Source organism: Podarcis muralis, chromosome 5 (assembly GCF_964188315.1).
Source record: "Podarcis muralis chromosome 5, rPodMur119.hap1.1, whole genome shotgun sequence".
Lineage (NCBI taxonomy): Eukaryota > Metazoa > Chordata > Lepidosauria > Squamata > Lacertidae > Podarcis > Podarcis muralis.
The window spans coordinates 32,439,994-32,464,352 of record NC_135659.1 but is presented as its reverse complement, the minus strand read 5'-3'; the positions used below and the strand labels follow the sequence as shown (position 1 = coordinate 32,464,352).

The window sequence follows — 24,359 nt, the reverse complement described above, 5'->3', positions numbered from 1 at the left end:
GGGTGTTTTTAAATGGCTGCTGTTGATAGTATTTTGTCTGCATTCTGCTGACTGGAGGAGAAACCCAAATGAACAGAGACCATGATTATATTGGTTTACAGCTTGTGGCCAAGCTAAATCTATTTTTGTTAAAGGCGGAACAAAAATGATTCAAAGTGTATGCAAGAAATCTCAATGTACCCAAAGCTTAATTCTAGACAAAAACTTGATCTGATCTGCCTGGTCTATATGCCATACAGCTGGCGAGTGATATAATCTAAAAGGCAGAGAGGCTCTGACCCTCATGCCAAATCATCAGGCCTTCACCCTTGTCCCACAAGGCCATTTTGACCAAGCCATGGCAATGTGCATTACAGCTGAAGGGGTAGGTCTTGGATGCAAGGGGCTTTGCAGGCACTACCAACCAGCTTACCGGAGGTTCTTGCAAGCCCCTTGAATAGCACTTCCCAAGCATCTGACAATCAGCTGAACTTGGTGCTTTGGATGTACTGCACTAGGTGTTTGGCAAGCTTTCAGGGCAGGGGGAATGCAGTTTTTAAAAGAAGCATTTCCCCCTCTGCAGGGACTTCAAAGCGGTTTCCCCTAACCGACCATCAGTTCAAGGGATGAAAATTTAAAGTAAGCCTTTTTGAAAGCCTCTTCCCAGTGCCAATCAGCTGATTGCAGTTGAAAATGCATCTTCAAAGGAGGCTGGTCTAATTGACAGTCAACTGATTGGGGGTTACAACTACCTCCTTTGATCTGTGTCAGGTGTCAGTTACCTGATCACATTATGATGCCGGGTGAGTGACATGCTGGCAGTCCTACGCACCTGTCAACATTGGCCCACTCTGGTGGGGAACATAAGGATCTAGCCTGCTGGCAGGTTCCAGTTCTCCACCCCGAACTAAGGCTTGGAAATATTTTATATTTTTGGCAGCCTTATGTTAAGGGATCAACATCAGTTTTTGGAACCTCATTCTTCATCTGAAAGAATATTCCCATTTTTTTTGCTACCCAAATACCAGCCAGGCAGCTGCAATTTTTTTCCGCCTTGGAATGGTGACCCAAACAGAACCATACATAGTAGAGTGTTCATTAGGTGACCTTGTGCCTGTCATTATCTCTTAGCTTAACCTACCTCACTGAGTTGATGTGAGGATAAAATAGGATGGAGGAAACAGGGAACTCCTTGCAGGAAGGGTGGGTAGCTTATTAAAAAACAACAACTGCACATACCAATAAGTTACATGCACATCATTGTAAATTATTACTGGCCAAATGGTTTTCTGGATTTACTTAGGGTAAAATTGCTGCAAGCTAAAAGGTTGTCAGACTTCATAATTATTTGAGTCCTGTTGCTAGGAAGAAAAGATGCAGCATTCTATTTTTTGGAAGAAAGAAATATTGCACTTGCTTTGCAAAGCTGCATACAGGCATTATCTTTTATATCCTAGACGTAAGTGTTAAGTAACTTTTCTGCAAATTCCTGTGATGCTTTGCTGCTTAGTTCAGAAAATACATGCTCAATAGAGAACTATTTGGGCTGGTTTCATAATTTCTCCTTGCAAGCACATCAGTGTTGGAGAATCTGTTTGCTAACATGCTGCAAGAGAGACATCTACTGGTTTATAGTGAAACGTCACATTTCCCTTCCATCACTATCTGTCAATGAGAGATGATTTTCTAGTGTTCCTTCCAAGGTATTACTCTAGGGCTTCTCACCTTCCATTTCTATCATTGTTTCCTGAGGACTTTCTGTTTGCCAGAAACAAAAACAATTCCTTTGGCATAAACCACACACATAAACACGTGGCCCATAAGTACTTGGTCACTAGTAAACAGAAAGCCTCTACCTACCACTAACAGAAACACAAGTGGATTCATTGAAAGGTCCCAAAATTATTGATTGCCCCATACAAAACAAAACAAAAATATTGCAAAGTAAGGGACATCTGAACCCACGTCCCTGAGATTAAGAGTCTCATGCTCTACCAACTGTAGGTGCATTATGTTACTGAAAGTATATTTCTAATTTCACTTGACAATTAACATGGTGCCCAATTCACATCATTTTGAAAAATCCCAGTATTTGCTAAAATGTGCTTTGTAGTTCAGAAATACTATGGGATGGAATTCAATGTTCAACTTCAGCTTGCCAGATGGAATGAGCCCCCTCTCCCCTCCCCAGGCACACTGTTAGTGCAGGGTTCTTTGGACACCCCCCTGAGCCAACTGCAAGGGAGGAGAGAAAGTGGGTGGGGAGTCCCATTGTGCAAGCAGAAGGCTTTGTCCCCGGCTTAAGTCGATGGGGTTACTTAGGTGAATCCTACCCTATATTCTCCCAAAAAGAAGAAGTGCAAGTTATTTTCTACTCCCTCCGTCAAAATTTTGCTTCATCAAATATTCATTAGAATGTACGGAAACTGTTTGGTGAAGACATTGAATTAATGTCAACTATATTGTTTATATAACCTAAATATCCATCAAGGGATTGTTCCTATTGTCCAACTATCGCCATGGCATAAGTTTAGCACACAGTAAAGGAATTAATTAAAGAAAAAAATCTTTAAAATACCATGGGCTAAAATCAAGCACAAAGTTAAGCATACACAAGGCTTTTTATTTCAGTGGGCTTAATACTAAATTGTGACGTATAGGCTTAAATTTAATGCATGAGAATGACATTTAGAACAGGTCTGTATAACTTGGGACCTTTCAACTTAGCACAGTCCAAACCTATTTTTGCAGTCCAAGCAAACCTTGACCAAAAAACAGGTATCACTGAGTTTCTGGTCAAGTCACTCTTTCTGGCTGACGGGCTAGCTTTAACTTGGGGTGCCACAAGTTATTCAGAATGACAACTTTTGATGACATTATCCCCACAGTAATATTAACTAGAAACTTACTTGTTGTTAAAGAACGTAGAATTCTCTCGTCTCTTTGTGAATCCAATTGGCAAAGTTCGTAGGCAGATGTCATACCTTCGAGCTCGGTTTCTCAAAAAATTCACCTGATTGAGTGTTTCAAAAGACAGAAAAAATAATGACTGACAATTTCAAAGTCCAGGCTAATGGTCTTGTTTTTATGCAATGCTAAGCCATGGTTTAGTAAGTGTTACAAGAATGAGCTGCAGTGAGCTTTGCATTTGCATGCTGTGACCATAAGGAGAAGTTTGGAAACTGCTGCTTTGGTTTTTGATTTACCGTTGCTTGTTGAGATACCTGAACATGGATGAAACATAGCTTATTGTAATGATCGTTTATGGAAACAACCCAAATCCAAACCAGTTTATGAAGCTGGCTTGTTTCAACAAAGCATAGTTAAGATTAACCACTGTTTATCTAGGTTTGCATATTTGTAGTTAATTTAAAACAGAAGTGGAAACTTCTGATCTCCTCCTTACAGATATACCAAAGGAAGAGAGGGTGGAATGTTTGAGTCCAAGGGCCAACGCAGCTTGTTCGTGAAACACTAAACTGTGGTTTAACATTACATCCAAACACAGCCAATGAAACAGAGCTAAAGAGCAAGTACAATTTCTACATGAGGACCTAAACCCCGCTGGCTCAGATAGGTATTGGGCTTAATTTCCAGGAGTTAACATTATTATTGATTTATACTATTTTAGTATAGTAGTCTTTACAGAGATCAGATAAATAACCAAAAGTGCAATTCACAAGCTACACAAGTAGTTGCTCTCATTAATGGCTTAATATAAAACATATATAGCTGGAAGTAAATCTCACCAATTTCATTTGGATTTATGTCTCAGTAAGATGTCACTAAAAGCATAATTATACTTAAAGCTGTAGTTTAAAGGCCCATCAATGTACATTTTTAGTAGCACATAAATGCCATTACTTGATGAAGAACTATGTATGTATTACTGTATAAATAATACATCAGAACTCTAAAACAAATTTCACCCACGCTGTCCCCTTAAGATTCAGAAGATGTTTGATTGGTTTTATACACAACTAAAATAAAAACTATTACTTCTGCATTAATAATCCAGACCATGATATGAGATCCTACTGCTTTAAATTCAGATACCAACAACCACATATTACAGCCTCCAGGCCTCATCACAACTCTGAAGACATTTGCTAAGGTGTGCATGCATATATACATTCTATATGTTATAATTTTGTTACCAGCAACAATTCTATAGTGTATATTGGTGTACAAAATGCTTCTCTCATAGCACCACAAATTCTTAAGTGTACAGCCAGGTTGAGAGTGGCGAGTTGCCAATTTCCCTCCCTTTGCAGGGTTCCTCTTTCTTAACAGTAACCCTGCAGGAAGTAATTCAACAGGTGGCCTTCCCCATCACTGCGTATTTGTGCTAGAAAGTAATCTACCTGTGTGACCAAATGGAGAGAGGGAGAGAGAGAGAGAGGAAATACTTTTTCTCACCTTGGCTCAGTGACACCCTCTCACAGATGAGTGGGCAGAGAAGATAGGCAATTTCTAAATTGGGCAAATGTTTTCCGCTGGCATCACCTTTGAATCCCACTCCCATATTTCTCATGTGAGGAACAGAAATTTATGTGCCCATGTTTATTAGTAAATGGTTACAGGAAGCACAGTAAAGCACTCTTCTGTGGTGTCAAAGGTTGCAGACGTTCTGCAATGTTCCTGGATATTACTCACTATATTCAACACTTGGGCCCATTAATAACTAAAACTCTATCCCACAATGCACAGTATATGCACTCTATAACAGCTACAATGCTGATATGGTACTGCAAATACAGTGCTAAGTAGTAATGTGATTTTGTTAAAGCAAAAACAAGCACCCAGGAACACACCTAAGCTTATGTGTTAAAGTAAAGGGACCCCTGACCATTAGGTCCAGTCATGGCCGACTCTGGGGTTGCGGCACTCATCTCGCTTTATTGGCCGAGGGAGCCGGCGTACAGCTTCCGGGTCATGTGGCCAGCATGACTAAGCCGCTTCTGGCGAACCAGAACAGCACACAGAAACGCCGTTTACCTTCCTGCCGGAGCGGTACCTATTTATCTACTTGCTTGCACTTTGACATGCTTTCGAACTGCTAGGTTGGCAGGAGCAGGGGCCGAGCAACAGGAGCTCACCCTGTCGCAGGGATTCGAACCACCAACCTTCTGATCGGCAAGTCCTAGGTTCTGTGGTTTAACCCACAGCGCCACCCACGTCCCAGCTTATGTGTTACATGTGTTCTATTTCTTTTCAGATACTGTACATTTTAATCACCTTCTGCATATTTTTAAAGACTTGTCTTTAGCAATAATTTTAATGTTTCATATTTATGTAAGCCACATATACCAGTCTAGTGGTATATAAGTTCTCTTAAATAAAAATAAACAAATAAAAATGTTCTGACCCTCTAGCAACCAAGAGGCTGAGATGAGATTCTTTCACGTTGCAGTTTCACGGGATAGAAACGTGGGCACATTCCTTCTAAATGAGTAAAGAAAGTTTTTACCAAAATTGTTCCTGCACTCTTTTCAGACCCGTGAAACTCAGTTCCCTGATCCAACCCATAAAATTTAGAATTATCAAGCTATCAGGACATAATGTAATAAGCTGGATTGGATCTTGTTCCCGCTAATACAGGCAAATGCTGTAGTTTCGTTCCTCAAATTCTTTTCAATCTGACTTGAAGGACAAATATTTTTAAACTACTTTTAAAAAGAGTTATTAGTGCTGTTTCTGAAAGCACAAGACTGAGATGATCTTGATAGTGGAGTTAGCGTGGCATTACTCACTAAATGTGTTATCTTTGGAGGAAAACTAAGTGTGAACAACACAATCTCTCAGTGTATCATACACTGCAACCTTTAAGTGTCAAAAGGAACTAAATGAATAATGTCATTAGATTACATTATAATGCCCAAAGGCTGCCCCCCACTTTGAGGGTAGATGGATGTACCATATGTATCACACTCCCCAAACCTGCACAATTGTCCTTGTCAACCCTGACGCAGGCCATCTATATTTGGCCAACCCAGGTGCACAGCTCGTTTTGGACCAGTCTCCAGAGGAGCTTTCATTGGGGCTACTTTGCAGCTGCAGAGATCCAGATGGGGAGGCAGGCTTGGCAAGAGATGGAAAGTGAACAGTCCCCCAAACCCCTACTAAAGTTAATGTAACTTACCAAGGTGGACAGGGGAGGAGGTGGAATGGAAGAAGCTAATGTTCTACAAAAGCTGGCTTGAGATGCCATTCTATCTGGCTAATCTCTCCAACCTCTTAAAATACAGCAACATCTGGAGGACAACACCTTGGCCACGGGGGGGGGGGGGGGGCATGTTGACACACAGAAAAGCAGCCAAACTGTCTGACTACAAACAAAATTAAGCCCTGTCACCAATTAATATCGCTACGTTAACAAATGACTAAATTCAGAAGAGATGGGTTTTTCCTGATGCTTCATTTAAAAAAATGCATCCTCTGAGTTAAGGAGGCTTTGTTTCTTTACTTTGCTTTTAGAAAATCTGCTACCAATAGGGGTGACTGAAAGTGAAGAAGCAATGGGGAAAAGGGGCACTTAAATCTTTCCCCCACTCATTTCTCTGCTCAAAACAGCTGGATTTTTGTTGTTCTTGTGGGTTTTTAAATGAAAACAAACCTTTGCACACATCAGAGGTGTGTGTGTGTGTTAAATACACATCTTTGTGTATAATTTGTACGTAAGTGATTTTCTTTGACAAATTTCTTTAAAACATTAACCTTCAATTAGAGGGATCACTTTTTGAATCTGGTTCAGTATGTTTCTCAGTTTGTCATTTAAGTTTCTAATACCACCCTTTTGTTTTTTAAAAAGGCAATGAACATTTGTTTTCTGTAGTATGCTAGGGTAACTAGAAAGCCTTACAAATTTATTGCTTTTTGGTCTATGTGAAGTGTCGTCTCGAGCAGCACCATCAGCCGTTCTTCCCACATCTTCCAGAAACCGGTAATCTGAAATTGAGAAGGGCAACGGGGGAAAGGCTCAAATGAAATTAGCTCCCCAAACCCTTTACAATGTGATTCTTAAGGGATCGTACAAAAGTGATGAGTTTTAGCATAAGTTCACAGCAAATAAGAGAGGGTGTGCAGTGAAAATTTGTCGTTTGGTTGCTGTGCTTTCTAGAGCTTAAATATGTGATATTATTGATGGGTTTTTTTAATGTGAACCACCATATCTGAAGCAGCAAGGCACGACAAAAATGTTTTAAAGGAAATAAATGCCTGTGCTAATACCATCCTAACTACTTACCTACTGTGCATTACTCACTTGCTTCATACAGGGCCAGATTTCTCTAAGGTGGACATAGTTTGTAGGGTAGCAAGGAGCAGAAGGACCTGTTTTCTTTCATTCGCCCCACAAGCTGTATTTATTGTGCCATTTAACAGCTCTGTGCAACTATACATTTGCTGATGGTGGCTATACTTAGGCCGCAATTCTAAACCCTGAGTTCAAGGCAACTTATTTATATGTAAACACACTAAGGATTGCATTATTACTTCAGTAGTGCCACCCAAGACCTTGTGCCTGCTGGCAATGCAGATAGGAAACTCCAACAACACTATATAATGGTAGGTATAGAACACTGTAGATGTAGAACATTGCCTCCTCCATACCCACCCATCACAATAACACCCTGGGGCTCTAGAACAATTGAGATTTTTAGAGACTCTCTTACCACTTAGAAGATTTAAATCACTGAACTCATTTATGGAAACGAATGCTGTCTTTTCTCTTACTCCATTACAACTGAATGCAATCTTATGTTTCTTCACGCAGGCCAAACTGAAAGCATATAGAGAAAGCAAAGCAATCTTGTCACTCTCTTTTCACTTTTCTTTTCAAGAAAAATAGAAGCAAGGGATGCCCATCAGTTTATATCTACCTGCATGAGTATTTCATACAACGGGGGCATCGATATTTTGCTTCTTCTGTATTGCAGATTTCACAACTGAAAGGAGGAAAAAAGGAAGAGAGACATCTTTACACTGGAATAACATGGGTGCTAAAACACCATTTTGAGAAAGCGTCACTTCATGCTAATAAGCAATAGATCTATTTGATGTGTGTGTGTGTGTGTGTGTGTGTGTGTGTATGTGTATATCCATCCAGAATGTTTTTGGTGCATACAAATAGTATTTAAAAATCTATCTTACATTAGTGGCCCAGAACATGTCTCAATAACAAGGATTAAGTATTATCGATATGCTTCCAGCAAAAGGCTCTGGGATACAGACACAAGTAATATGAGTAGCTCAGAGCCTTCAGTCAGAAACAACAAAACATAAACTAACGCTCCTCTAATGAGCTGCCACTATTCTGAAAAGGTTGGACAAGTATTTCTCCAACACCAAGCTTGCACTTGCTTTTTACTTCTCCTCTTCTATTCATTAGCAAGTGATCTTCCTGCCCTATGATGGATGATGGTAACATCTTAATAGCAAAGTCTGTGATTTTACATCAGAGTTCCTATTTTAGTGGGGGGGAAGTCTGATTGGAGTATGTGTGCTCTGAAATGAATCCTTTGGTGAGAGAATGTGCCCGATCACAAGAAGTACCTACAAAGTTCTTCACATACTTCCATCAGAACACAATGACCTTGTTTACGCACAGTCATCTCAACTTCTGGTTTAACTGCTGTCCCTCTTTTTCTTGCAGAAACATTTTTAGAAATTAAATTTGAAAGCTAGGTCAGACTGACCCAGGCAATAGTTTAACACCGTAAATTTGAGGAAATGGTTTACAGATCAGCCAAAAGGCAACAGTGAGCTAATAACTCTGGGACTGTGGTTTGGGGCTGCCATTTTTTTTCTCCTGACAGGGTTTCTATGCCCTTCACAGCTAATCACTTAAGTGTCTTAGTTAATGCTGTCTACTTTATTGTACTTGATATGGAACAAGTCAAAATACACAAAAATCACGCATTGTTTGAGCGTAGATCACGCATTGTTTGAGCATAGACCACCTCCGAAACAGCGGCGGTTTCACCCAAGGGCCTTGCGGGACTGGAGCCAATACAGTTGGGTCTTCCCTCCACATGCCAGACACTGGTGGCAGAGAGAGCCAGGCTCAGGCAAGCCCTATACCTGCGATATACCTACCGCCAGGTGAAAATGGCATCACGCTCTGACCCTCAAAGCGGTCCTGGGCAATGTATCATTACATTGCCCAGGCCTATGTACAAATTTAATAAATAAGTAACAAATAAGGTGGTGTTGATTTTTAAATCCATATTAAGAAAGGCGTGGGCTATCTGGTAAAGGGACCCCTGACCATTAGGTCCAGTCGACTCTGAGGTTGTGGCGCTCATCTTGCTTTATTGGCCGAGGGAGCCGGCGTACAGCTTCCGGGTCATGTGGCCAGCAGCGCATGGCTATCTGGTATCCCTTTTAAAATAAGTTGCCTTGACCCAAAGTTAAGAGGAAGGCTAATTTAGCCCCAGATCATCTTCCGCAGAAGAAAACTTCTGGAAAACTACAATCCGCTGCCTGCAAGGACATCACAACATATTGCCCCCGCCCCCACATAATAATAATATAATATATATGTATATGATAAATTTTATTTTATTATACACACTACTACTACTACTACTACTACTACTACTAATAATAATAATAATGCTCCTTAAATATTATCCTGTTAATTTTCCTCGCCTTCCTGTCCTTCCAGACACATTGCTCTCAACGCCGCGACGGGCCCTCTGGCTTTGAGCGCGCGCCCCGCGTCGCCTCCAGGGTGCGCGTGTGAATGTGTGGACGCGTGTGTCGGATTCCCCCCTTTCCCCCCGGCTTGAGCCTCTCCCCTCCCAAGCCAACCTAATAATAATAACTCTGGGGCAGGAGGGCAGAGGGGAAAGAGGCCAAGGAGACATTCCTCCCCGCCTCACACACACACCTGCGCAGCGACATCTTCCGCCTCGCGCTCCCTTCGGTCTCTGCCGCCGCCACCGCCGCCGCCGCCATGCTCAGCAAACGGCCTGCCCGTCGAGGTGGCTCCCCTTCCTCTTTTCCGAAGTCCTAGACAGTCGCCTCGCCTCGGCGGCGCGCGGGGGAAAGGGAGGCTGCTGACCCCTGGCGGGAGCTTGGGAAAGTGCAGCGAAAAGGATGCCTTCGAGGTTGGGCAGTGGTGGGGGGAGGAGGCAGGGAGCATCCTCGCTCCGCGTGGCTAAAGCGCCAGCCTTGGCGATGCTGTACGCAGTTTGGAGGAGCGCAGTTTGGGGATCCCGCGCGCAGGCGGATCCCCAAACTTTCTCCGTTTGAAAGCGGCTGAGGAGAGTTTGGCTGACCCATTTGAATTGGGGTTTTGGGGTTTCTTCCCCCCTCTATGCCCTTGCCAGGCAGTGCCTGGTTTGGGTTTTGGTTGTCTTAAAACTGTTTTTTGTTGTTTTAAAATTTTCCCACGGTGCCTCCTTTCATTTATTTTTGTCACACTTCGAATTCCATAGACGGTACAAAAAATGCAACAGAAGGAAAGCAGTTAAAGCTCAGCGTTAAAATATGGGTGGGAATGGGAGTGTTTTCTTATGCATTTTGTTAGGCATTTTGTGTTTTCATGTTGTGCTTTTAGGTTCCATCTTCAGAGGAAGGGCGGTGTACAAGTTTAATAAATAAAACGATATTATCGGAAATGCGGATGCACCGCACAGGCCACCCGAATGAAGCTCGTGGACCTCCGGCAGATTGTTCAGTTGGTTAGTTAAGAGGGTGGTGCTGAGAACGCCAAGTTCGCAGGTTTGATTCCCGTAGCTGCAGATTTCTTCATTGTAGGGGGTTGGACTAGATGATCCTCAGGGTCCCTTTAAACTCTACAGATCTACAATTCTATCATCCACGGACCGCTATCTGGAGGCCTTATCTGGGATTAAGTCCTGTTGGACCTAATAGAACTTTGTTCTTCTGAGCCGACCTGTGGGACTCCAGCATCCTTAGGCTTGCCCTACGTCAGGAAAATTCCCGACATGTTCTGGTTCCTGGGTGTAAAAATGGCATCCATTTTGCCGATTTTTTGCTCCAAAAGCGTAAGGCTTCCCCAACAATTTGGATTTATTCCCAAAAGAAGCTCAAGAAAAAGCCCAAGAATTTTACTTTTTGAAATATGGCAGCCTTAAGCATCTTCTTCGTTGTTGTTGTTGTTGTTGTTGTGTTTATGTATATTCTGCCCATTCCCCTGACAGGTAAAATAGATCCTACTCCTTCAACTGGGCAGGAAGTCCCATTCCACTTCTCAGGAGCTCTCCTAGTTAATGGCAGCAGAAGGAAGGAGCCTCCCATCAGATACTGTCTGTGTGGTAATGTAGACCCGACTTTTCACTATATAGTGGCTTGAAGGAATTTCCCCTTCCCCTGGCCTTTGTCTATAACCCACACCTGCTAAGGCCGCTTCACGTGTTACACAATTCCGGTCTGGGAAATAATGTAGAGATTAAAGGGGCAACCACATGTAAAGGTGTAACAGATGAGCTGTGGCCTTCAGGGAGACATATTCTGAACTCCTCACCATAAGTGTACACTTGGGACTGTTCCTTATAAGTGGTGACCCTAACTTGGCTATGTAAGATATGAGATGTCCTTTGCAGCCTGAAAGAAGGAAGTGTTGCTAGCTACACAAAATTGTTTTGAGACAACAATCTCTCCGAGTAGTGCTCCTACTCAGCAGTGTATTCTGAATCCTGGGCTGCAAGCCTAAATGCTCTTTCTAGTGAATAAGCCCCATTGAATATACTGGGACTTATTTCTGAGCAAACAAGTATAGGGTTGTATTAATTTGCTGTAGCTTCTTCCAGATCTACTCTCAAAAATCCTAAAAACACATCCTACAACCATAAAAAACAATTGTTTCTAGGCGAATCAAGGGATTTTAATGTGTTTTTAATATTCCTGATGCAAGACTATGTGCGTACATGTGTTTTTAATATTCCTGATGCTTCCACCATGTATACACTCACACATCTACACATACAAATGTGCAGAGTACCTGGAGGATATGAAAGGAAACCCCTCCTTTCTTTTTCTGCTTCCTCATTATACCCAGGATGGTTCATAACATGTAGCACAAGATGGCAGCCACTGTCTAGAATTTATAAGCCACCTCCTCTGCCATAGACACCCTTCTAGTCTCAGAAATTAAAAAAAAACTATACTGTTACTTGCCCAGGAAAGGCACTCTGCACCTGTGCAAATATATTTCCTTTTTTCCTATGTTACATTGTGGAGGCCTGGTGTTGACAACAGGTTTTAGAGCTGAATTCTCATGAGCTTGTCTCGGATTAACCTCAGTTATCACATCTGTGTAGCAGGGCAGAGCAATCCAGTGGTCCAGCTATCGCCAGCATAACATTATACAGTGGTACCTCGGTTACAAACTTAATCCATTTCGGGAGTCCATTATTAAACCAAAACCATTCTTAAACTGAGGTGTGCTTTTCCTAATGAGGCCTCCTGCCGCCGGTGCCCTTCCACTGTTCGGATTCTGTTCTTAGACCGAGGTAAAGTTCGCAAACCAGGACACTACTTCTGGTTTTGTGGAGTTCGTAAACCAAATTGTTCATAAACAGGACTGTTCTTAAACCAAGGTACCACTGTACATATATAATGGTAGTAAATTTTCAGGAGCACTAAGCACTTCAGTAGAAATCCTTAAACTCTTCAGCAGATAGAAATTACAATGCAGTATAAGCAAACTACATTTTCCAAGTCATTTTACGCTAGAATGATCCCTTTGATGAGACTCTCAAGTAACAGACTTGACCCTAGAGTTAGGGTTGTTTACAATGCAATCCTCTTTTTTTTTTTTTTGGACAGCAACTGAAAAATTTATGAGGCGTTGCTTTGGGTGGATCTGTGAAACAGTGACACTTTACTTGTTTGCTTCCTAACCCTGGTATATTTCCTAGCAGAAACATCTGCAATAATGATGTTACTAACCAATGGATGAAGCATTAAATCCAGGAAGGGTGTAGATTTCTTTAAACAAATGCAGTAGCTGTATTTTCAGATCCAGATGCATAAAAAAATATGAACCAAGTCCCAAACTCCATCTTTGCCACTTAAATCACAACAAATAAGAATGATTTTAAACATTTGTGGGTTTTTGGGGTTTTTTTGCTTCTGAACATTTAAGCCACAAAGCCCTATGTGTATGACTTTTTCTCACCTTTACATCTCCTTTTATAGATGTCAGATCTTACAATTGAAGCTATGGGAGTAGGGCTACATTAATGAGTTAACAAGCTTGCAGAACACCAAGCAAAGGCTTTCTGCTGCTGGTGGGCAGACTCGAGGTATATGCTTCGTAGGTTTTACCATTCTGATTCATGAAACTAGACGTCAAATCTTAGACTTCATAGGATCTAACAGTTGCAGGGCAGGACATCTTGTAATCTGGAAGAACTGCATAAATTGTTTAATGCCTGTCCATAAAGCATCCATCAGGTTTTAATGGTCATGTTGAGGAGATTTTTAAGAAGGTAATTGACAAATGTGTGCACCTAGTGGAGAAAAACTAGATGGTGAGGAGTCAATAAAGTAAGATCTACGAGGAATGGTTGAAAGAGATTGATACATTTAAGCCTGGAGAAGGCTTGCATAAGCCTATTATGCAAAAGATGGCACAGACTTGTTCTCTTTGCTCCAGAGGGAAGGACTGGAACTGATAAACTGTTTAAAAACAACTACTTTCCCTCCCCAAATACAAGGAGGTGCAGATAATATTGGATTGAACCTTGTTGACAACAGAAAGGAACTTTTAAAGTTGCTAGACTGTTTCTGACAATTTGATGGATAAAATATATTATGATTATAATTATGATCATGATTAGAATTTATATACCACCCTGTACCCGGGGGTCTCAGGGCAGTTCACAGAATAAAATCAAGATATAAAACCACAAAATACCTAATAAAGATAATAACAACAACCCAACAGCTTCCCCCCCCAAAAAAATACATTTTTAAAAGGGCATAGGATATAACGCAAAGGTAAAGGTAAAGGTACCCCTGCCCGTATGGGCCAGTCTTGACAGACTCTAGGGTTGTGCGTCCATCTCACTCAAGAGGCCGGGGGCCAGCGCTGTCCGGAGACACTTCCGGGTCACGTGGCCAGCGTGACATCGCTGCTCTGGCAAGCCAGAGCCGCACACGGAAACGCCGTTTACCTTCCCGCTAGTAAGCGATCCCTATTTATCTACTTGCACCCGGAGGTGCTTTCGAACTGCTAGGTTGGCAGGCGCTGGGACCGAGCAACGGGAGCGCACCCCGCCGCGGGGATTCGAACCGCCGACCTTTCGATAACCCAAAGGCCTGGTTAAAAAGGAACGTTTTTCCCTGGCGCATAAAGGTGTATAATGAAGGTGCCTGGTGAACTTCCCTGGGGAGAGCATTCCACAAACGGGGCCACTGCAGAGAAGACCTATTCTCATGTTGCCACCCTCTGGACCTCTCGAGGAGGAGGCACATGAAGGAGGGCCTCAGATGATGACCACAAGTCTGGGTCAGTTCATATGGGAAGAGGCGGTCGTTGAGGTATTGCGGTCCTGAGCCGCAAAATATTTGGTCTGAAATAAATATATATGTGAAACAGTATAATATTACTGGGATAGAATGCCCCTGAGGCTGAAGTAATTAAGATTATTATAATTTAATAGCAGCCATTTAAATATATGCTGTATTAACATTTTCAACAAGTTACAAAATATTTACACAATACATCATTGTAGATGGCCTTTGATAGATAAAATCTTTAACTGCAGTCCAAAAACTTCTTAAAAGACTACTGTGTGTAGTCGTCCTACAACTACAAAATCCTGTTCTTCTTATAAGCACCAGATACTGTTCTGCCTCGTGTACCATTTCCATGTCTACAGACATTCTAAACATTTTAAACAAGGTTTTCACATAAATAATGTTTTCACTCATAATGAAGTATGTGACCAAATATTTTTTTAAAGACACAATTTTACAATGAATGCAACCAGCACATACAGTCTAACAAAAAAAAGGAATAAAAAAATGATCCAAATAATCTTGACCAAGGCTACAAAGACTTTTGAGTTGTACAGAGAGCACCAGGCAACACAAACAGGAAACACATAAGAGGTAGTGTATCATCTGTTAAGATGTCTGTGTCCACAAAGGACTGTAATACAACTTAAGTGTTTAAGGGAACCATTTGTTTTACGGTGGCATAACTCATTGTCATACAATTATAATACAAGCTATTGCACATTTGGGAGCGTTAGCCAGAGTTGCTCCTAGTACTGCATGCCTCTATCTTTCCTTAAGGTGTCCCGGGACAATGCTGTTACGAAGGTTAAAAAACACTGGGTTTTCTGAAGAATTTCCAGATATATGTAGTGTTTTCAGTTCCAGCGAATAATATAAAAAGCACCAATGGAAAATTAAATACTTTATTAAGGTTGTCAAGGTCTCTCTCTTCTTCTTCTTTATTTAAGAGCAGTATCTCCTTCTTAGGAGGAAGTCTTTTTCTTCCTGAGATTCATTTAGAAAGCACCAACATTTTTCTTTATATTTCTTCTGCAGTTTTTTTTTTTTTTAAACCACTACTTGCAGCAATTCCATGTGAGAAACACCACTCCATTCAGAAGTCTAGAGAAAACACACCGGGCCACTTTCTATGTAACGCTGTTGTCCTTGTTTGAGATGAGGAAATTTCTGCACTTGAACAACTGGAAGCTGAGTGGTGTCTTGAGTGTGAAAAAGGAACTGGGTTTTATGCCAGCTGCCATCTTGAATCTGCAATGCATATAGCAAGAGTGTTAATTAACACACATTAACAATCAGCCACTATGCTTTTTTTTATTTTAATATTTCCTAGGCCTCTGAGAGAAAAACAATAACGAAGGACAATTATTTATTCATTACACTTGGTCTTGTATATTAATGTGTTCAGGATTTGGTACATTATTTTATGCCATGGGTAGGCAAACTAAGGCCCGGGGGGCTGGATCCGGCCCAATCACTTTCTAAATCCAGCCCGCGGATGGTCCGGGAATCAGCGTGTTTTTACATGAGTAGAATGTGTCCTTTTACAGTGGTGCCTCGCAAGACGAAAAGAATCCGTTCCGCGAGTCTCTTCGTCTTGCGGTTTTTTCGTCTTGCGAAGCAAGCCCATTAGCGGCTTAGCGGATTAGAGCTATTAGCGGCTTAGCGGGTTTAGCGGATCAGCTGATAAGCGGCTTAGCGGATCAGCTGATAAGCGGCTTAGCGGATCAGCTGTTAAGCGGCTTAGCGATCAGCTGTTAAGCGGCTTAGCGGATCAGCTGTCAGCTGTTTAGCGGCTTAGCGGATCAGCTGTTAAGCGGCTTAGCGGATCAGCTGATAAGCGGCTTAGCGGCTTGGGGAAAAGGGGGGGAAAGGAAAAAAACCCTGCAGGAACTTGCAATACATTTTCGTCTTGCGAAGCAAGCCCATAGGAAATTCATTTTGCGAAGCACCTCCAAAACGGAAAACCCTTTCGTCTAGCGGGTTTTCCGTCTTGCGAGGCATTCGTCTTGTGGGGCACCACTGTATTTTAAATGCATCTCTGGGTTATTTGTGGGGCATCGTTCATTTCCCCCCCTCCAAAATATAGTCCGCCCCCCCCCCCCAAGGTCTGAGGGACAGTGGACCTGCTGAAAAAGTTTGCTGACCCCTGTTTTATGCTTTCTTAATGTTGTGTGGAAAACAGCACCATGGAGAAAATCCAGGAAGGATTTGGAAAGTGAGATTTTTGTGTAACATCCTCAGTTCTAAAAATGCTCTTTAAAAAAAAAGTTATGAATAAATTAAAAGCTACATCTTAGTACACACTTCAGGATTGATAACGTTTGAAACAAAACTTTGTGCAATCTATAAATATATCAAAACAACAACAACAGTTGACGAGGGCTTTGGAAGTTTGCAATTTCTGTATTTGCCCAACCAGTCAAAGATGTGAGCACAGTGGAAGCCACTGAAAAGTGAAATCCCTGCAGACAGGCATCTGTGAAATTCTGTAGGAATCTCTTTCCTGCAGATAGAGATAAAGATCTCAGAGAATCTCACAGAAAAACTGCACTTTTCAGTAACTTCACAGCACTACCTTTATCATATATTATATTTCCAGCCTGCATTCACCACAGTTTCATAAAGAGCCAGTGTGTTTTAGTGGATAGTTTGGGGAATTGCAGAAATCTGTTTTCAGATTCCTTTGTACTTACTACATTTATTGACACTGGACTAACACATTATCATTCAGTCCCACCTCACAGGACTATTATGAGAATAAAATGGGATGTCCTTCTGTATACTAACCTGAGCTGTTTGGCGGAAGGGTAGGATATAAATATAGTACATAATACGTTTAATAGCTGTGAGTGGAAAGAGCTAGAAAACTAACCAAATGGAAAATGCTGATTTGATAGCATTTTAGCACCTACTTTGCACAGCTTCCAGTTCTTTAAGGGCTTGTCATGCTGACATTTATTCTGCTCTATGATGTCAGGGAGAGCAAATGATGACAAGACCAGATCATGTGTAAATGGATACTTCCTGGCTTTCTCAAATAAAAAAACATGAAGTATTTGGATTGCAACATCTTGTTCATAAACCAGAGGCAATTCAATAGCGATTGGGAGGGGAAAGGAGCACTTTCAAGTTTTCATCAAATAGTCCAAAACATTCTGACTTTTTGAGTTCTGTCATTCGTTTAGGACAGTGTTACCCAAACCTGAGTCCCCCAACTGTTTTTGGACTACAACTCCCATCATCCCTAGCAAACAGAACCAGTGTTCAAGGATGATGGGAATTGTAGTCCAAAACCAGCCGGAGACCCAAGTTTGGAAAACTCTGATTTAGGACACGGGTGACCCATCTTTGGCATGGGTACCAGTAGTGCAGACAGAGGGATGTGTGGCACTTGTGCACTGTTGCAGAAGGGCTCACGGCATCCGCATCCCTCTTTATCATCCTATGAAGCACTATTGCTTTCTCCCAAGCAGAGGCTTCTAAGTACAGTTTGATAGAAATGTTGTAACCTGCCCAGTGAGTAATTAAGAACACCAAGGCTAACAACTCTGTGGTTTAAATGGAGTCTGATGCTAAGTGACGGGGAAAGAAAGCACTACAGCTGCTTGCAACTTTTGGACAGAGGTACGTTTGGATTTTGCATGAGTGCTAGGTGTGTCTCTGTGTTGGTATCCTTAAGAAATAAGAATCACTGAAGTAAAATCTTAAATGTTAACAGTAGTGGGTAAAGTAAATGTCCAGAATTTCAACTCTCATCTGTATTAATCCAAACTAATCACTACTTTCACTGCAAATTTTAACAATGCAAGCAGATGGCTTACCATGCATTCATCTAGAAGCACTTTTGGTTCAAGCGGAGCATTTGCTTCAAACATTTGGCCATTCCATCCTTTGAAGCTGACGGAGGGCCTCTGAGGACGTAGGTCATTGGTTCCCCACACCGGGGTGTTTAGACAGTGGACTGTGATGGTATGGATTGCTTCTGAACTCAGTAAATGAAGGAAGTTCATCTGCACTTTTCCAGTGCCAAACTCCAACTGTTTTAACAAAAACACACGTTAGTGTGGAAAGTCAGATTGCACTTTATAGCCACAAAAGCACAGTGATCCCATGCAATTTAGACATACCTTTACAAAGGCTTCATAAACATTTCTTTCCACTGGTATAACAAACTATTGACATTTAATCTGCTAATGTAAACTATTTAGACAAAACATGCATACCGCTCTCCACAGAAATATGTCCTCCTTACAGAAAACTTGCACTACATAAATATGAGTAGGAAGATGACAGTGGGCCGTTTATAATGTTAATGGGGGGAAAAGAAGACGACATTCTTTGAAGCAATGCCTGCTCTTCCATATGTCACGACACTTTGCTAGTGTTTTCCAATGTTTCTTCAGCTGTGTACAACATGGTCTTTTACATTAGTCTACGTCCCAGGGGTGTAACAGCATTTTAAGACACTCCTGTTCTTGGTTTTTTTTTCAAATTTTCCATTAAATCCACCAAACGTTCTGGGAGCCAGGGTACAGTGCCACATTGAACAACAGAAATTACTGAGTGATAACTGTCATTTTATCAGTAAGTAAAGAGTTTTGTCTTCTGTGTAACTTGAGAACTCAAATTAACCACTTGCATTTCAATGTTACGACTGCTGGAGACGACAGTAAGTGGAGCTTACTATCATGCAGTCACTCAGAAATACCTATTTTTTCTTTTATTTTTGGACATCCAGCCTAAGGAACAAGCCCGTAATTGATGACTGAACTAACATTTCACTGCAGCTACGTATAACATTAGCCTAAGAGTTCACTGCTGATTGCAAAGGTTACTCCCCACCAACTTCTCCCTCCTCCCTTTGCTAGGGTTCTGAACCCGATTTATCTTGCAAACATGAGCCTGCAACAATGCATGGAGAAAAGTAGCTGATTAAGCACACATTTCTCCTCCCCTTCTCTGCTGCAAAGCACCCTCTTTTGGGGACGGGCTGTAGCTCAGTGGTACAGCATCTGCCTTGAATGCAGAAGAGCCCAAGTTCAATTCCTAGGATCTCTTGATAGCGGTGAGGAAGACATACTGCCTGAACCCCTGGAAAGCTGCCTGCCAGTCAGTGCAGACAATAATGATACTGAGCAAGCGGAACGAATGGTCTGACTCTGCACGGCAGCTTCCTAAGTACCGTATTTTTCGCTCTATAGGATGCACCCGACCATAGGACGCACCTTGTTTTAGAGGGGGAGAACCAGAAAAAAAAATTCTCCCCCTCTCTGCTCAGCGCCCCTTCAGCGAAGCCACAGGAGAAACGGAGCCCCTTCCATTTTTCCTCCCGCTTGGCTGAAGGGGTGCTGTGCAGCTCTCCCTCTCTGCTGAAGCCAGGATTCTGCTGCGCTCCGGAGGCTTCAGGCGGCTATCCCTGAAGCCTTCGGAGTGCAGCGCGAGTTCCCGCTGCACTCCGGAGGCTTCAGGTTCCTTTGCGCTTCCTCTGCGCTTCAGAGGCTTTTGCTATTGCTGAAGCCAAGGAGCCTGCATTCGCTCCACATTTCCCCTTAATTTTTGGAGGGGAAAAAGTGCGTCCTATAGAGCGAAAAATACGGTATATATTGCAAATATTCACTAGCCCTAATGTGGAGTTGAAGTTTACTGATTTTCAGAAAACTAATCCAGTGCTAACAAAGACTATCAGGGTATTTTCCTGTTCTTAGGCGCATACGGTGAGGTTATGTTAAAAAAAAGGCATAAGTAGAATCTAGAAGACTGTAATGTGGGTCTTTCAGAAGAGAACAATATACCTTAGTTACAGAGACAGGTGATAAGCATGTCTGGCCACCAGCGCTGAAGTTGCAGAAAACCTCAATGGCATCAGAAGGACATCCAATATTCGGATCAATCCAGTATTTTCCTATCAGTTGGGGAAGGCAGAAAAAATAGAAATAATTTTCCAGCCTTATGTTTCCAGTTTCCAAGATGGAGAGGGAGGGGAAAAAATAGATGCAAGTTTAGGCTCAAATATGTTCAACAGAGAAATCCAGAAGTGGGAAAAGGTGTAACAAAGTGTTTTACACTTTTTACTCCTTTTTAAAATTGGCTCCACAGTGACAACAGCCAAAGGGTTGTACAATCATCTTGTGAGAGTAGCAAGAGTAACTTTTCTCTTGGTAATATGTTTATGCTAGCCGAATCCTTGCAGCAGCGATAGGAGACTCAAGAGAACACTCAAGGAGTGTGAGAAGAAGAAGAGGAGGAGGAGTTTGGATTTGATATTCAGCTTTATCACTACCCTAAGGAGTCTCAAAGCAGCTAACAATCTCCTTTTTCCTTCCCCCCGCTCCCACAACAAACTGTGAGGTGAGTGAGGCTGAGAGACTTCAGAGAAGTGGGACTAGCCCAAGGTCACCCAGCAGCCGCATGTGGAGGAGCGGGGAATCAAACCCAGTTCACCAGATTATGAGTCCACTGCTCTTAACCACTACACCACACTGGCTCTCCAACCATAGTCACCATCCAACCTAGAAACAGTACCTCAAACTGGCAAAAAATGCCCAGATAGATGAATTAAACCCAAAACCAACTGCACCGTAGATTGTGTACAGTCGCTACAGATATGATTAGGACTCATTTCAGAGCAATTAATAACAATGGGGGGGGGGACTTACCATCGGACACCTTACGTTCACAGTTAAGCAAATCCCTGCAAATACGTGCTGGGTTATCTCGAGTTCCCAGAGGGTTCTTAATACTGTGCAGTAAATTGCTAAGGTAATGTAATGTTTTGAATATCTCGGCACTGTGATCCAGTAATGTTACTTCAGTGTTTTGGTAGCTCTGCCAAGGAGAAAAAAACAACAAAATTTGACATTTTATGGTATCACAAAATAATAATAATAAAAAAGGCTTAGTACTGAGACATGGCCAAATGGCAAACTGGATCATAAAGTTGGATTTTCAACTGAAAGGGCAACGTATTCACGAGAGATACTGAAAGTTACACTGAGGTAAAAGATACGTAATAAAGAGGGAATTTTATTTTTTAAGTGAAAGTGATTCATATATGCAGAAAATCTACACATGCTAACCCACCCAAATCCAAACAAGTATACCCCAATGACATTTTTGTCTTTGAAAGACAAAACAGCTAATCACTATTCTAAGGCAATAGCATGAGATCCTTCCCATACATAATGGCGCATGGAAGGAAACAAGAGACTGGATGCTGCTGCTGCTGCAGTAAATAGGAATACTGCCTTCCCTTTCAAGGAAAAGAATAATAACATTAATAATGCAGATTTGCATTCCTATCCTAGAGAGGGCAATAAGAATTGTGAAATGAAGAAGGGAAAGAAACCACCACATCTTCAAAGGTTAGATGGGTGCTTTGTCCCTTAAAGTAGGTTGAATTAAAAAAAAACTTTAAAAAAAATCATCAAATGGCTCAGGAATGACATAGGCACAGGGGTTGAGATATTTATTTAACTATTTCACACAGCGATCGTAGTGGTGGTGGACATGTTTGGAAGAACAGCGTTTCCCAGTAACCGAACCTTGTGGTCTGATTTCTGACAAATTGGGAACTCTCTGCAGAAGAACATCATTTCAGCCCCCTACAGCGATGACTGACCCCACAAGCACATTTATTACATGAACGGCAGTGACGAAACAACTTCTGATGGAGTGGTTAAGGTCCGAACAAAAGCCACCAGTACATTTTATAAATTACGCTTTGCGCTGTGTGCATACCTCTCTCAAGTTGCAGCCTCACAAAAACACAATACTTCATTCATATAATGTGTTTCCAATTAAGCAGACCGCTATTGCATAACGTTCTGAGCATTTAGGCCAGAGGTCTCAAAGACTCAGCTGCAAAACTTATTCTCTATATCCTGCGGTGTTTATATATACAGTTTCCCCCTCATTATTCCCGCCCCTGCCAAGTAGTATGATATTTGTAAATGTGTGATGAATTAAATATTTGTGAAGACATACAGCTTAACAGTGAAGCGACTTTTATAACATGTATACATGTGACAAGCTAAACATGCAAATATTTTTACCTCCATCTGTAACGCAGTATTGGATTCAATCAAGGCTTGAATAGCAGCACTGATGTCAATCTGCTTCTATATATAATCAAAATTTTAATATCAGCAACATAACAAACAAACCATCAGAACATCAGAAATTAATTACGCACATTCTTTGGCTCCTGCCACATAATTAAAATACTTATTGCCAAAGAGTATTAATATTGCTGTTGTTGTAAAAGGGATTATTATTATGACCGGAATGCAATTCAAATTAAAAAGATTTTGGAATGCAGGAATAAAGAAAATCATCAAACCAGCAAATCTAGCATGCCACTTTATCTAAATTGTATAATTTGGTATTTGAACGATTGGTATTAATACCGTATTTTTCACCCTATAGGACGCACCTTTTCCCCTCCAAAAATGAAGGGGAAATGTGTGTGCGTCCTATGGGGCGAATGCAGGCTTTCGCTGAAGCCTGGAGAGCGAGAGGGGTCGGTGCGCACCGACCCCTCTCACTCTCCAGGCTTCAGGAAGCTATCTGCAAGCCTTGCAAGCTCCCAGAGTGATGCCGAAGCTGCGCACAGCTTTGGCATCGCTCTGGGACCCGTTCTGGGGGCTGGGGCCGGGGGAAGCTCGGGCTTCCCCCACCCCAGCCCCGCGCCTCGGGGGGGAAATAAAAAATGTTTCCTTTATTTTCCCCCCCCCCCAAATCTAGGTGCGTCCTATGGGCCGGTGCGTCCTATAGGGCAAAAAATACGGTAATTGTATTAGAAGTTGTTATAATGAGGCTATCATTTGCCTGTAATTGAAAACTAATTTAAAAATATTATAAAAAAATAGATGGCTCTTTGGGGGAGGGAGTGCAGAGAGTGTGCTAATTTTACTATAATCTTCCAGGCTTGCTTGCAATTCCTACAATTGCCATTTTCATGCTTTAAGGTAGTTTGCGCCTTCCAATGTAGGGAACTGCCATAAATCACACATTAAGGCTTGTGGTGAAGTTGTGACTGAGGACTGGTGGATACTGGTTAAAAAGAGCAAAACGTGGCAACGAAGTGAGAAGGGTTTTTTAAAAGCGTGAAATACGTTGGGTGGACACACTTCCGCAATACTCGGAGTAGATGCAGTGGACTTAAGTCAGCCATGATTCACTTAAATCCATTGGCTTCAATGGATCTATCCTTAGCAAAAGCTTAGTCAGATACCGCATTTTAGAAAGGATCCCTAGGAACAGCATGATGTGTAATATTTTATAAAGACTCAATATATTGCTTATGCACAAGTGAAAGGCAAATCTTTCTAAGCCCTGACGCAGCTCGAGGCTGCAATCCTAAATGCAGCCCCATGAAAGTAATCATGCCTAGAAGGAAAAAGGTAAAGGAACCCTGGATGGTTAAGTCCAGTCAAAGGCGACTATGGGGTTGTGGCGCTCATCTCTGCTTTCAGGCCGAGGGAGCCAGCGTTTGTCCACAGACAGCTTTCCGGGTCATGTGGCCAGCATGACTAAACCGCTTCTGGCGAACCAGAGTGGCGCACGGAAATGCTGTTTACCTTTCTGCCAGAGCGGTACCTATTTATCTACTCATACTGATGTGCTTTTGAACTGCTAGGTTGGCAGGAGCTGGGGCAGAGAAACAGGAGCTCACTCTGTTGTGGGGATTCAAACTGCCAGCTACACTGCATTGCCCCTGCTCATTGGGCAGAGTCCTCCAGAATCTCCTCCTGGGCATGTTCCATTGAAAGGGATGGCGGTTGGGCATGGCTACTCTTGTCTACCTCCCATTCATTCAATTTGTATACCGCCCTTCATCCGAAGATCACAAGGCAGTTTGCAACATAAACATACAAAAACGA

At 42.0% G+C, this 24,359-nt stretch overlaps 2 protein-coding genes across 3 annotated transcripts in view; both read right to left on the bottom strand.

The window, feature by feature from the left end:
• Positions 1-10,028, bottom strand: part of ZNHIT6 (zinc finger HIT-type containing 6) — a 38,025-nt gene extending 27,997 nt beyond the window's left edge. Inside the window, exons 1-5 of the mRNA XM_077928503.1 lie at positions 9,872-10,028; positions 7,860-7,925; positions 7,653-7,759; positions 6,842-6,927; positions 2,889-2,992 (exon numbers count right to left, since the gene is read on the bottom strand). Coding sequence (XP_077784629.1) covers positions 2,889-2,992; positions 6,842-6,927; positions 7,653-7,759; positions 7,860-7,925; positions 9,872-9,939 — 431 coding nt within the window. The 5' untranslated portion in view covers positions 9,940-10,028. The remainder of the gene's footprint in view (positions 1-2,888; positions 2,993-6,841; positions 6,928-7,652; positions 7,760-7,859; positions 7,926-9,871) is intronic.
• A 4,564-nt stretch (positions 10,029-14,592) lies between these two features.
• COL24A1 (collagen type XXIV alpha 1 chain) overlaps positions 14,593-24,359 on the bottom strand; it is a 165,058-nt gene continuing 155,291 nt past the window's right edge. For both annotated transcript variants that reach the window (XM_028732889.2, XM_077928502.1), the window contains 5 exons: positions 22,530-22,595; positions 21,135-21,303; positions 20,271-20,380; positions 18,300-18,515; positions 14,593-15,726 (listed from right to left, as the gene is read on the bottom strand). In XM_028732889.2, the coding sequence (XP_028588722.2) occupies positions 15,580-15,726; positions 18,300-18,515; positions 20,271-20,380; positions 21,135-21,303; positions 22,530-22,595 (708 nt within the window). In that variant the 3' untranslated portion in view covers positions 14,593-15,579. The remainder of the gene's footprint in view (positions 15,727-18,299; positions 18,516-20,270; positions 20,381-21,134; positions 21,304-22,529; positions 22,596-24,359) is intronic.